A 14,219-nucleotide genomic window follows, 5' to 3' on the forward strand; every position below is an offset into this window, starting at 1 on the left:
ATTTAAAGTTTTACTTAATTAAATAGCTATTTTTATATTCTCATGTAAGCACTCCCTTGCTTATTACAGCAGCAGCATGTGTTTGGAGTTACTTCCAGCTTGTGTGATCTGTCTTTTCAAAAAAGTGTTTCTCTTGGGTCTGCTTTAAGGGTGTAAAAGTAGAAGCATGGCAGTTAAATAGAGTGACATGGTTGTGATCTGCAGCATCATAATTTTATGTACTGCAAGGTCTAGCTAATTCCAACCTCTGTCAAAGAAGAGGTGTAATTTTAAGTGATCACAGAAGGAAAAAGATGTTTTTTCATGCGACTGATACTTTAAAATTCTTTGACATGTTGAGTCCCTGGGGATTTGTCAATAGATGGTGCATACCTATGAAAATGTACAATGTGAGAGCATTTTCCAAGTGCTGCCTTCTCCTGGCAGTATCACATTAAAAGAGCTACTGAAAGTTAGTGCCCCTTGCCAGAATGTATTTAGCTCTGTCCTTCTCACTATAATGTCCTCCCAATTGTCTGCCCAGTTCTACTCAGCACTCACAGAAAGGAAGTCAGAGTTATATGAAGGGGTTCTCTGCAGTTATTCTGTGACTGTTGTCTGTGGGAACAGATTGCATTCTTGACATGAAACTGCTTCAGTTTTGCAACCAATAAGACTGACCAGGCCACAAATAAGCTTTTCCATGAAACATTGAACATCCTGGTTCTGTTTGATACTGGACTTTCAGAATAGTTTTTTTACTTGGCTGTGTGGTCAATAATTACTGTTTTACCCATTTTTCTTCTGTGTGCAGATATAAATGACTCTTTAAGCTGAACCATGAGTCTTGCATTACACGATCTGCTGGTTTGCTGTCGGCGCCTTGAAAATGAGAAAGCTGTGGAGCGAAGGGTAACACGTTTTCTTTTGGGCAGTGTGCCTCAAATAACAATGAAGGGAATCATAAACAATTATTCTTCTTGTAATACATTTTCAGAAGGAAATTGAAAATTTCAAGCGACTTCTCCGTGATCCTGAAACAGTTCTCCAGCTGGACCGGAATTCTGATTCCAAACAAGCAAAGCAACTCAACTGGGATGCTGTATTTAGGTAGTTCCTTGGTTTTGTTTGTGAATGGTCACAATTTTCTTGAATGGGACATCATTCTTTTGTTTGTTAGGCCTATTTTAATGCTTATCTTTTTGTATATTGATTTAGACTGCTTGTCAGCTTGTAAACAAGTAATTACTTACCTTAGTCTCCAAAGGAAGTAAATTTAAAATGGCCAAAAGTGCCACATTTATCCCTTACAGAAAACTGCTAGGAAACTCATTAATTGGGTAGATTCTTTTACTTGCAAAAATAATAGTTGCTTTGTTCTATGGAAAATTATTCTTCACTTCTGATTTTAAATCTATACTCTTAGGTGGATTACAAGTAGCTTTGTTAAAGTTTCTTGTGTTGCTGAATTCCTCAAGATACAGTAGAAGGACTGTGGCAGGTTTATAGAGGCTGGTCTTTGGTACAGTCTGCTTCAGGTGTACTTTAGGATTGGACTAAGCATGAGTGTCATAAGTTCTTACAGCAGCTTCAGCCAATGTTAAATTTCATAGTGGAAGTTCATGTGAATTATTGCTGTTCATTGAATGGGTTCCTGCTTTCCATTATGTTTTTTTCTAATTTGACAGCATTGGAATAGGTTTTGTTTCACAGGTATACCAAAAGTTTCATAAAAAGTACTTGATAAATGTTATATGTTGCTTTAGAGACGGTAGCATATTAGGAATACACAGGAGGAATACAAAAATAGAGGCTCTAAACTGAATTGAAATAATAGGCCAGAAAATCTATAGCAATTACAGTGACAAATACAGGGAAAAGTTTAATTTATTCATAGATCTAAAATATAATCCAGATATTAAGTTTAAATTATAAGGAAATGTGATTTGAAGGCTTTCCCAATAAAAACAATGATAAGTACTTCTTATTATTTTGTTTTATAATGTTGCAGCATAAATAAAAATACTTAGCAATGCTTTTTTTCCTAATTGTAAGTTGCATGTTTAGCACTGTGCAAAGTTTAAAGGAAGGTTTGGTTCCTACTCCAAGTTGCTTTTGTGTTATCTTTAAAACTTGCATCTCCTTTTATAGACTGTTTTCCAGTCAGTCTTGGACTGTAGCGTATTTCAATTGGGTTTAGTCCTTGATAATTAATTAGAATTGTGAAAAGAACAGGAACTGACATTTCAGCCTAAACCAACATTTTCTTATTTTGCTTCAGTCACAAATGAGCAGGTCCCTGGTTAATCTCTCTTTTATTTTTGAAGTGTCTTGCAGAAATATTTCCAGAAAGAACTTAAAAACCTGCAGCTGACAAAACCAAATGCATCTGCTTCAACCCAAACTACAAGACAGAAAAAAATACAAGAACTTGGAAGCTTGGTCAAATACTTCATCAGATGTGCTAATAAACGTCAGTAATATGCATTATCATACAGAGATACTGGTTTGGTACTTTGCTTTTAACTTTGAAGTTACCAATGTAAGGTTCATCGTATTTGCTTCCAGATGTTTGCTATTTAAATATCTTAATGTGAATCTGTCACTTGTACTCCTTATCTGTCCTTTTTGATGTTCATGGTGCCTTTTTCTAGTTACTCAATGTGTCTATAACTGATATATCCTCCCACTGGTAGTTTATGTTTTAGAAACAGTTGGAGAAAATATTTCCTCATAGAACTTGGAGGAAGTTTGGGGGTTTTGTTGTTTTGTTTTTTAATTGGGTAATATTTACAAACAATTAATTACAGATTTATTTGGCAGAATTTGAGTTAATTAAATAATCTCATGTTGTTTCTTCATATAGGAGGACCCAGACTGAAATGTCAGGAACTTCTGATTTATGTTGTGGAAATTATAAGAGATCCGATAAGTTGTGCTGCTTATGGTTCTGACTGTAGTAGTATACTCCTGAAGGATATCCTGTCAGTAAGAAAATACTGGTGTGAGATATCCCAGCAGCAATGGTCAGGTAACATTTTTTAACTTACTTAGAAATGTGTTTCCTTTTGTAGAAGAATGTTTTAGATGCATTTTAATTTGTTTGATGTCCTGTTGTGTGAGGTAGTGCACAAAATATGGAGTAAAGTGGTGTCAGCCTCTAAGGGCTTACACTTGAAGTAAACAAAGCAGCAAAGTTTAGGAATTGATTTTTTTTTTCTGTGTACTGTTTGTCTATTCTTGCTGAAACATAAGCACTTCTGACAGTCAGGTCACATATGCATGGTCTGCACAGGTCAGTGGAAGAGAGCACAGGCATGGAGAGCAGGTGGGTTGCTGTGTGGTGGTTTCTTTAGGAGCATGGAAGTTAGCTGAGTCTGTGGATGGGCAAAACTGGGAAGTGTGGCAGAAGTGTGGACATTAGATTGTAAGGAGCACAGTGGAATTTAGTTACTGAGGTGAGGCAGGGCTGAAGGCCGTAAATCTAGAGCAAGTCAGACTTTAATCCAGTAAGTGGAACAAGTTGTTTTTATTAAAGGAGGGGTATATAATCTTTATAAAGCTTACTATAACCTTTTCTAGAGGTTCCACCTTAATGCTTGCTTATAACTCCTGAGGTACATCAGAGAAGTCAGCTTTTATATTTATGAGGTTCCACCTTAATGCTTGCTTATAACTCCTGGGGTACATCAGAGAAGTCAGCTTTTTTATTTATAAAATCATGGATTTGTTGCCATTGAAAGTAAGAACATGGATTCCAGCTGTTGACCTCAGAGTGGTGGTCTCTGTATCTTTAATGCAATATTTTGTGTCAATATTTTTTAATGTAATCCTCTGTAGTATGTATGTTTACACTTATCTGCATTCTTTTTTAATACATTTGCAGAGTTGCTGACCCGGTATGGCCATTTATACCTCAAACCTTCTGGAAGCATTAATAGAGTATTAGTGGCTAGGATAATTCACACACTTACAAGAGGGTACTGCTTCCAAACTGATGGGTTGTGTTCTGACATGCTTGTCTTCTTTTCAAAAGCAATGCAGTCTGCAAGGTATGTTGCAAGTGCTCCTTTTGTATGCTAGAAAATAACTTATATTGAGTACTTGGGATTAGACTTGAGTAATAACAGGTAATACTTCTTCAGATATATTTTCTTCTGTCTTTGAATGTCAATTAAGGAACTTCTCTAAAATATGAACGGCTTCTACATTTATTAAGCGAATACTGTTCTGAATGTTGTTACTTGCTAGAATTTGCATTTAAACAATACTTACGAAAATAAATAAGATTATTTCTCTTGGAAGTTTGAGTGTTAGGTTTGTGTTACAGGCAGGAGAAGAATACTGCAGGCCTGGATTTTATTGTTGGAGCAATGAATATCTTCTGCAACAAGTTTGCTGACAACTGTCGCATACAGATTTGCAAAGTAGGGGAAGAAATTTTGCCTACAGTGCTTTACATATGGACTCAGTATAGACCAAAGGATTCCCTGAAAGAATCAATAATTGAGTTATTTCGTCTCCAAGTTCATATTCATCATCCAAAGGGTGCAAAAACTCAGGGAAGAGGTACAATGAAAAGCTTATTTTTTTTTTTCCTGCATGTGGTTGTTTAAATTATTATGCCAGCTCTGAATTTTGATGCTGAGTCTTGGAAACATTAATGGTAGTGATGATTATTTTTCAGTAGTTTTATGCTATGGGTTAATACTGAGTGAAAGTGAAAAGGAGTTTTCAAATTGTATCCACTAAGACCATTTTAATTGTGTTAAGTCCTTTAAAGGTTGAGGCATCTTTTAATCAAAAGGCAGTTTTAATTGCTAAATGAAAATACTAAGTCTTTGGAGATAGGAAATAATAATTTAGATTGGGTTTGTATTGGTGTCTTACCAAATCTATTTAAACCCAGAAATTACTACTGTTAATTGAGTCTGACTTACACTGTAAAACTGGTCAGAGAATATAACTCAGTAATTATGTTTGTTGTGGTCTATTTTAAGTCTAGCGTAGTTTTTTTATGCTTTGTACAAATCTATCCATTACCTTTAACTGTATTCTTTCCAGTTAGATGAGGACTTGTTTATTAGAAACTTAATTCCTACCCTAATTATTTCTGTATGCTGATTAAGTTATCTCTTAACTTTTCCTCTTTTTACTTTATTCGTTCTAAAGTATAGAATTTGCTTTTCAAGCCTGCACTTGGTGAGCTTTGTTTGCCTTACTCAGATTTTGTCTGTATTTTGCATTGTCTAGGTAGGTTTATGTATTGTATCGAGTGGGTGATACATGCTATCTTTTAATTGTTTTTGCATGTACAGGTGCATATGACTTAACAAAGTGGCAAAGCATCTTACATAACCTCTATGATCTGCTGGTGAATGAAATAAATATCATCAGTAGCAGAGGGAAGTATTCTTCAGGCTCTCGTAATATTGCTGTAAAGGAAAATTTAATTGAGTTAATGGCTAATATTTGTCATCAGGTAACATTTTTATTTGAGTACGTGATTGACTATACTGAGCTGTATGCTTTGCTGAAGTATTCCTAACTTTTGTCTGTGATGTGTTGTGTTTTGTTAATTCTGTACAGTTTAGAAATGTATTATACTGTATTTCACTTGTGTTTCTTGTTAGCCTGTAAGTATTTCAGTTTACTTGTAAATACTGCTGCTTTTTTTTCCCTTAATTTGCATACTTTTTAATTTCGCTTTATGAAAGATTTTTACAGAGCATACTGAAGTCCTGGAAATTACCCAGTCCTATGCTGTGTCACAAAGAGAGCCCAGCGCGGACACGGCGCCAAACAAGCGCAGGAGGATTGAGCTTGGCTGGGGGGTCATTCGAGACAACATGCAGAGATCCCAGAAGGATTCCGATGTCATACCTTGGTAATAACATCTTCACATGAAAAGAGTATCACTCCAGACATCTTTTTACATTTCATGTTCTCCTGAATATGTTGTGCATTTAAGTTGGGTGTCTGGACATGCTGTGATTATATATCTAAGCATTGAACTTAGAATGTCAGAGCATTTGGAAAGTTGCTCTAAGCTGGCTGTGTCGTGGTACAGTAACCATTAAGAGTTTGGCCATTTTGGTCTAGTTCACACAGTTTTCTGTAATACCTGTTCTGAAAACTGTTCCAAGGCCTGGCTTCTTACCTTGGACCTTGATTGAATGATATTTTGTTTGCCATGAGGGACCTCAGAACTGTAAGAAACTGTTAGTGATAGTGAGGCTAGATGAGCAGTCTTTACAAGTGAAAATGGTAGAAGTACTGAATCTTTAACTTTTGATAGTAAACAAATCAGCTCAATACTGGAAATTATAAACAAGAAATTACATTTGAAGAAGGTTTTGTTTGTTTCTTTGTTTACTGCTGAAAATGCAAATTTCTCTATATTTGGTATTAATTGCTTCACTTTGTGTTTTCAAGGTTACAGATTACAAGTCAGCTAATATCCAAGTATCCCATGAGTATTCCTAGCAGTGAGCTGCCTGCCTTACTCAGTGTCCTTCACCAGTTACTGCCTCAGCAGCGCCGAGGAGAAAGGACCCCCTATGTGCTGAAGTGTCTCACAGAGGTGGCTTTGTGTCAAAACCAGAAAACTGATTTGAAAAGCACCCACAAGTTGGAGCTCCAGAGAACCTGGGCAAAGATCTGGACTCTGACCATTCGCAGTGTTAGCCTTCAGCAAATTGAGGTGGAGAGCTTTGGGCTGCTTGGAGCTATGATTCAAGGAAACCTTGTTGTAACAGATAAAGAGCTCTGGAAGATATTTTCAGGACCTGCATGCAAACCTTCAAGGTAAAATGGAATCTAGGATAGTGTCTTGTGTCTGATTCACATTCCCCTTTACTGTGTTACTCAATATTATTGTTGTTGTGACTGTATTTCTGTTTAAGAATTGCACACATTTGTGTTCTAACCAGTTGAAATGATCATAAATATGTAAAAAGACTGAAAGCAGAGGTAGAAGAGGCAATCATCTTCACATTTGGAATATACTAAAATTTTAAATGGACAAAAAATTTAAAGATCTGACAGACAAATGTTGATTTTTTTGAAGTTAAGAAGCATGTTTTCTTCTCTATTTTTATTCTGAAATAAGTACTCTGACTTAGTCTTTTAGATAGGTAGACAATGTCTGTAATAGCCAAGAGAAATGAAAATGCAAAGATTTTAATGAAGGAGTTGACCAGTGTGCATGCTTTTTAACTTGCTTATGTACTTGATGCTTCCTGTGCATGCAGAAATACTCACTTTGCTTTAGAGTGCTAATCAACAAATACCACATGGTTTCTCACAGATCCCCTGTTCCATTTTTGTTGCAGTTCTGCTGTATGTTGTTTATCATTAGTGATGTCTGCCTATTCAGTGCCAGAAAATTTGGACATAGGAATGGAACACAACAGTTCTGAAAGGAATCTGGGTTCTGTGTTAAGGGAGGCAATAATGAAATGGCTTCTGTCCAGCTGCTTGGAGGAAGAAATAGAAGAATGTGCAGAGTTGCCTCCTGTGCTCCTCAGGTAAAGTTTTTGTGGCATAATTTTACATGTAAGCTCACCCTGTAACACAAAAAATTTTGCAGAGAAAAGCGTATTATATTAATGCAGAATTCTGTTATATTAAAGCTTAAGCAGAGTATGTAGGGTTTTTCAGCTTCCTGTAGAATGTCATTCTGGGGATATAATTTGGTTATCTGTCCATATCATGGCAGATATGTGACCTATGCAATAGAAATCTTCAGTGGAAACTTAAATTTCATTGAAGATACCCTGTTAATTTGGTCAGTGTTTGTGTGTGCTTCACAAATCCCAAGAGCTTGTCTGATTGCAAGAAAATGTGAAAACATTTTCTTTCTTACAGTGATTTTCCTCATCTTGTATTACAAAAAATTCTTGTGAGCCTTACAATGAAGAACTGCAGAGCCTCCATGGTCTTTTTCCAAAATGATGCTAAATGGTATGTTTTTAAATTAATCATTACAGGTACTTAAGCTAGGAATGCTGCTGCATCTCTCATCAATGCTTTGGACTATATCCAGTTTCCTCTTAATAAGACTAAAATGTGTGTAACTTGTTCTGAGGCAATATAAGACTTACCTACTAGAAGTTAAAAATACTAGTTTCAGGGGCTTTGTGGATGTCTGCTTCAGCTGTGTCAAGTAGGCTGAGGTCAGGGACCCTGACACAAAGCACATGCTGCTCCATAACTTCAGGAGAAGGCATGATCTGTGTGCAGGCTTCATGTTTCCTTACAGTTCAGTTAGAGCTGGAATGGTATTGTCCATTCCACAGTGAAAGTCATGTCAGAAATTACTTGGTCAACCAGGGTTCAGAAGCACAAAAAGATAAAATATTTTATTTTGCTTTGTATATTTCCTGTATTTATTAAATAATAGTATTTAATACTTTTAAGTTACATACTGGCTGCTAAAGTAAAAACTGTGTCTCTTCTTCAAGTGAGCAACATGTGCAAGTGAAAGAAGAAAATAATTTTTCTGATGTTGAAGAGCTGTACCTGCAGACTACATTTGATGAAATGGATATTTTCACTAACTTTGGAGTAAATGTTACAGATAAAAATGTGACTGTTTCAAGACTTGTCATCAATCAAAATCTTAGGGAAACACTGGAGAACTGTCTTTTAGCAATGTCAGAAAAGCTTTTAAGCAGTTGTGGTCCTAAGGTAAGTTAGAAATTGTTGTTACATCCTTACATTTGTGCTCCCAAACAATCTATTTCCAAGGCAAAGCGGATGGAGTCTGTATTTTGTGGTGATGAACTGCTGGTATTGATACTGTGTGTTTGATTTAGTCGAAGGTTGTTGCTGCTGAGCACCTTGTCCGATGTGTCAGTCTCTTGGCTGGCGTTCTGGGCTGCTATTGCTACACTGGCATTTTTAAAGAGGAGGATGCCTGTAAGTCAGAGCTGTTCCAGAAAGCTAAGGTAAGCCCTAATGCATTTGGGACCTATTAAAAATGAAATAAAGCATTGAATATTAACTACTTCGTAAAATTCTGTTTGTATTGGCACATTTTCAGAGCACGGGTGTCTCCTCAGAAAAAGGCAGCTTAGAGAGGTTTAAATAAGTTTCTGCTGCTGAAAGAGAGGAATCACTGAAATTCTGTCAGTACACCAGCTCATGAGTTTTGCAGTGGAGATTATTCTAAATATTGATACATTTCTGAGTCACAACTTTCCAAAAAATGGAAGACATGGACATGTAGACAAAGGACTAATTATAGGAGAGCAAGTCCTTTTATTTGTAGGTCTTTTATTCGGGAATTTACGATAATTTGATGGTTCAAACCAGTATGAAGACCGCTATTGCTATTATTTTTATTATTAACACTATCTGAGGTGGTTCCTGGCTTAAATACAGAAACTCAAAACTTACACTTAATGGAGAAGTGCTGTATTTTTCTTTTGTGATGATTTCAAGCATGTTTTTGTCACTACTTGAGCAAAATAAGCACAACAAAAATCACAGAAAAAAAAAGTGGGTTCATTGATGCATACTATGAATATCAAAGCTGTATGCATGAGAATGTGTGAATGAGAACCCTTTCCTTTTGTGATAATGTGTGTACTGTGTAGGTGCCAGTGTATAGGGGCATTTCACTGGGATTTTCTAACCATGTTGTATTTTTGCTAGTCTCTCATTCATTATGCTGGAGAAAGCATTTCCCAGTCTAAAAACAAACTAAATGAAGATACCCAGATCAACACCCTGAGGACCTTGATAATGCAGTGTACAAAATGTCTGTGCAATTGTACCAAGGTAAAGTTTATAAAGGACTTTAAATTTCTTTCTTTATTAATGAGATCAGGAAATTGAGTATATCATACCTTTAATTCCTGCAAATAATTAATTAGGCTATCTGTACCTCTTGCTTCCTTACAGAACAGTGCTAATAAGATGCTGTCTAATATATTCCTGCGTTTGTTAACATCAAAATTTATGAATGATCTGATAGATATTTGCCAGAATCTGGTAAGTACATTCTGTCTGTTACTGAATGCAGTGCTCTTCTGTGAGGGGATTGTTTTTACAGCACAGTAATCTGGAGGCAAATCAAACAAGGTTCATATTACTGAAAAAAATAAAATTGAAATACATGAGTTTTATAGAAAATTCTAAACAGAAACATTCCTGTTTAGCATTTGAACACATGCTTAGGGTAAAAAGAAGAGCAGATGAATAACATTTGATCAAGGTGAACATTCCAGCTCACATTAAAAAACAAATTTATGCTGTTTTTCATGTTTTTAATACTTTCTTGCAGTAGAGGTGTATACAAAAGAATTCTATACCACTAGATGGTTAACGTTAACGCACTTGTATAGGAGCAGGGTTTTTTGTGTTTATCATGTATTAAATCTTACTGTAAATGACTCCTTTCCCACTGGGAAAAGTGGAAGTGTACACATCATTGCACAATACTTAAAATTCCTCTTTGGCACATGGTTCTGTAGTCAGGTCTAGGTAGGCAAATTCCTGCTTTTCAGATGAGGAAGAGCTGTGGGTTTTGCCATGTGTTAACTTGCCATCTGGTAGGGAAAGCAGTAATTAATTTGCCCTCAGAAAGTCACATGCCTCCTTTTCATTTCTTTCTAATTACGAAGTATGGTGAGAAGTTGGTGAGTTTTACAGAGAGAACTGTTTTTTTAAAAACTAGCACTGTCCCTTGGCAGAATCTAGAATTCAGAGATGAGTATCTATCTGAGGAGGCTTCTATCCTAAAGAGAATAGTTCAGACAGTGTACAGAAAACAGATTTATCACAAAGGATGTAATTAATCAATTCTGAGTCACCCTTACTGTCTTCACCTGCTCTAGTTCACTGGAAAACTGCAGTGTCTCTCCTTGTGCTATGTCTGTGGTGTTTCTTCTGTCCCTAAAAAGCAACTGTAAAAGGCTGTGGTGTTTTTGTCAGATGACAGTTACTGGAAAGCCAAGTGTACTGGGAGAAGTGGATCTCAGGAATGATCCTGAGGAGAGTATTATGGAAGTAGATAACCTGGCATCTGATGGTTTGTTTGATGATCATTCAATGACTGACATCAGTGATACAAATGAATCTGGTGACATGCAAACTGTAACGGGCAAGTATTTTCTACCTCCAAACTACTTCCAAAAGCTTGTTTTTACAGATGTCTATTTGCTTGAAACTTGCAAAGGTTCAAAATTATGCTGCATTATTAGTAGTTGAAGCAGGTAGTGGTTGAAGTCGGTACTTTCTAAGCGGTTATAATTTTCATCAATGCTTTAAAGATGTTAATGAAGTGTTCACGCTCATTTAGAAGGAGTAATTTATTTTTAATTTTATAAATCAAATAAGGCAAGAAGAGACACTAAGTTTTTCAGAGTCAGACAGAAGTTTTGGCATAGAAAAGACTAGAAAACGTGTCTATAAAATGCTTATCTCTCATTAGATTGTGCTTCTTTATCTTATAAATAGCCCTATTTACCTTTTCTCCTTCTCCTGATCAATAACTCTTGACACTATAGCTGGACCTTCAGAGGGACAGGAGCATAAATCTGTCTGTTTATTCCTGTTAGGAGCTACAAGTACTGATGTTACCTTTTGTTTTAAATTCTTTCTTAAAATGCCCTATCTGCTCAATAACAAATGAACACAAAGGTTGCTTGTACTCTATCTTTTTTGAGAATTTATATTAGTTGTGCAAAGACTTAAAATGTTACCACCTCTTCTATTGCCTTTGGAGAAGGATTTCTTACATGAAAATCTTACTTCCAGGTGCTTTGAGCCCATTAGCTGAAAAGCAGTTGACAAAGCAGGATTTACTTCTCCTTGAAATTGTGAGGTTCTTATGTATTTGTGCGACCACGGTCCGAGTTCAGACCCTGAGCTTCCGCGCCTGCGATGTTCGGAGGAGGCTGTTGATGCTGACTGAGGGCAGTGTCTTTGACAGCACTAAGCCACTGCATCTGCACATGGTGAGTCTCAGGGGCTTTTACAGCAGACCCACTTCTGTAATTGTGCTGTTACTAAATTTGCATAGTCTTCTCGATTGCACATTGTCTTTCTCCTGTCATCAGTCCCCTGGGAAGACTTAAAATGGCTCCATTTGGTGTTTTGAAGTGTGTGGAAGTCAGGAAAACAGCAGTTTAAATTTGTAAGCCAGAAAACGAAGAGTTGAGAAAAAGATATATCTTGCCTTTATAACTAGTTATTTGTTAAAGAAGTAGAAATAGTCTCTGCAGTAGAATAATATCTGTGGCTTAGTTTACAAAGGCACATTTTTTTTTTACTGCCAGAACTAAAAGTTTGATGATCTGTATTGCTGTGTAACGGTGTTTGCATGAAAAGACGACCAGTCAAGCATGCAGTTGCTGATGATAGGTGTCTTCCTGCATGGTTTTGTGTAAGACTTAACAAAAAAGTTCCTAATTTTTCTTTTTGACTACTTATTCTTCCAAGTACTGTTCATCATTTTAGTTTTGTTTGGGCTTTTTATTCCATTCGAGCTTTTTATTCCACAGTACTTGATCCTGTTGAAGGAGCTCCCTACTGAAGAACACCTCTTGCCTGCAGTCGATGTTGAGATGCTTCTTAAGCCTCTTTCGTAAGAAGGAAACTGTTCAGCATGTTTTACATCTATTTCAGGGGATTTGGTGGCTTTTTCAACATATTTTTTCTTTCTTTGTTTACAGTCCTGTGTGTTCTTTGTATCGTCGAGATCAAGAAGTTTGTAAAGTAATCCTAAATAATTTGCTCCCTATAGCAGCAGGGTTGGCCCAGTTCAAAGAACCCGCTGAAGAGGCAGGGAATGCCAAAGGACAGTTTTTGAAAGTTGTTGAAGGCTTCTGGTATGTTACTTAATGCAGGAGTCTGTTGGACATAAAATTTTAGATTTTTAGTTTTTGTCTTTGCTATCAGTAAAAAGACTGTAGTGCTGTCTGTGTCTTGCTTGTTTTTTTTTTTTTGGTCTTGTTTTTGTGTAGCATTTAACTTCTCAGATTTTCTGTGTCATGCTATATTTGTAGCAAAAAATTAATCCTTAAGATGGTACCAGAATAATAAACACTACGCTGCTGTATCTAAACAAGGACTGATTCTATGCTGAATTGTATCAGTAATTACGACAAGGGCTGAACTTCAGCAACCCAAAAAGAATACTGTCTGCTGTTACCAATAAAAATGTCAAATCCTCCCAGACATGCCCATGGAGCACAAAAGAGTCAACTGTGAGCAGCAGAAACTATCTTGCTGGACTGTTTCTCAAAATTGTGGACAACTTTTTCTGTTAATTGAGTATTCCTTGTTTTAGGCATTTATCTCAAGGAGGGAACTGCACGGCATCAGTAAGAGTGGCCCTTTTAAATTGCATGAAATCCCTGCTTGAGGTAATCCCAGATTTTCTGACATTCATTAGCATACCAAATATTTATTTAAGATGTACTTAAAAACAGTGTGTAAATATCTTTTGCATATTGCAGTGTATCTTCTGTACATTTTGAATCACAATATTAATTTTCTTCAGGTTGATCCTCATTGCAAGTGGGCAATCCTTGATGTGAAAAATGAAGATCTCCCTGTGAGTGATGCTTTCCCACATTTCCTTGCAGACAGTCACCATAAAGTTCGAATTCTTGCTGCAAAGTCAATTAACAGGTGATAATATAGATATTTTTTCTGTTTGGAGGAATAATGCTTAATTTCACTTAACTGGATGTCACTTCTGCTACTGCATAGCTGCTCTTTTCAATACCTCTGGAACTGCAGTCTTGTCAGAATATAAAAGCCTGTCAAATTTTGTTGAAGTCTTCCAACTTTGCATTTCAATTATTCTGTGATGTGAGAGATTGATATAGAAAAAGAAACTGCTCTATAAGAAAATAAAGAAAAATCTATATAAGGCAATTGAGACAAAAATAATTATATTTAGAAAATCAGAATCTTACTGGTATGCACAACATACAGCAATTTTGTGGTATTATGCTTATAATTATTGTTCTTTTTTTTTAAAGTTTGTTTCAAGATGTGAAACAGAGAGATTCTTCTGGAATGTCAAGACCTCTTCCCCTGAAGCTTCAGCAAAAGGCTTTTGAGAATGCATACCTCAAAGTTCAGGAAGGAATGAGCAATCTGGTATACCAACATCTAGTCATTAGTTTTTGCCTAGTTTGGATGTTTTGAATAAAATTACCTTTAACATCATCATGTTTAGTTTTCTGAAAATACTAATTCTTCTGGACTTCTCGTGATCT

At 36.2% G+C, this 14,219-nt stretch overlaps 1 protein-coding gene across 2 annotated transcripts in view; it reads left to right on the plus strand.

Annotated features, from left to right (window-relative positions):
* ATM (ATM serine/threonine kinase) overlaps positions 1 to 14,219 on the plus strand; it is a 57,509-nt gene that overhangs the window by 1,045 nt on the left and 42,245 nt on the right. For both annotated transcript variants that reach the window (XM_074535180.1, XM_074535182.1), the window contains exons 2-23: positions 794 to 891; positions 977 to 1,089; positions 2,307 to 2,452; positions 2,846 to 3,010; positions 3,866 to 4,031; positions 4,310 to 4,548; positions 5,298 to 5,461; positions 5,697 to 5,866; positions 6,415 to 6,786; positions 7,314 to 7,508; positions 7,849 to 7,944; positions 8,445 to 8,670; positions 8,799 to 8,930; positions 9,640 to 9,765; positions 9,889 to 9,978; positions 10,921 to 11,089; positions 11,746 to 11,945; positions 12,492 to 12,574; positions 12,663 to 12,818; positions 13,280 to 13,355; positions 13,493 to 13,623; positions 13,980 to 14,100. In XM_074535180.1, coding sequence (XP_074391281.1) covers positions 820 to 891; positions 977 to 1,089; positions 2,307 to 2,452; positions 2,846 to 3,010; positions 3,866 to 4,031; positions 4,310 to 4,548; positions 5,298 to 5,461; positions 5,697 to 5,866; positions 6,415 to 6,786; positions 7,314 to 7,508; positions 7,849 to 7,944; positions 8,445 to 8,670; positions 8,799 to 8,930; positions 9,640 to 9,765; positions 9,889 to 9,978; positions 10,921 to 11,089; positions 11,746 to 11,945; positions 12,492 to 12,574; positions 12,663 to 12,818; positions 13,280 to 13,355; positions 13,493 to 13,623; positions 13,980 to 14,100 — 3,408 coding nt within the window. In that variant the 5' untranslated portion in view covers positions 794 to 819. The remainder of the gene's footprint in view (positions 1 to 793; positions 892 to 976; positions 1,090 to 2,306; positions 2,453 to 2,845; positions 3,011 to 3,865; positions 4,032 to 4,309; positions 4,549 to 5,297; positions 5,462 to 5,696; positions 5,867 to 6,414; positions 6,787 to 7,313; positions 7,509 to 7,848; positions 7,945 to 8,444; positions 8,671 to 8,798; positions 8,931 to 9,639; positions 9,766 to 9,888; positions 9,979 to 10,920; positions 11,090 to 11,745; positions 11,946 to 12,491; positions 12,575 to 12,662; positions 12,819 to 13,279; positions 13,356 to 13,492; positions 13,624 to 13,979; positions 14,101 to 14,219) is intronic.

This window comes from Zonotrichia albicollis, chromosome 2, assembly GCF_047830755.1.
Source record: "Zonotrichia albicollis isolate bZonAlb1 chromosome 2, bZonAlb1.hap1, whole genome shotgun sequence".
NCBI classification, from domain to species: domain Eukaryota; kingdom Metazoa; phylum Chordata; class Aves; order Passeriformes; family Passerellidae; genus Zonotrichia; species Zonotrichia albicollis.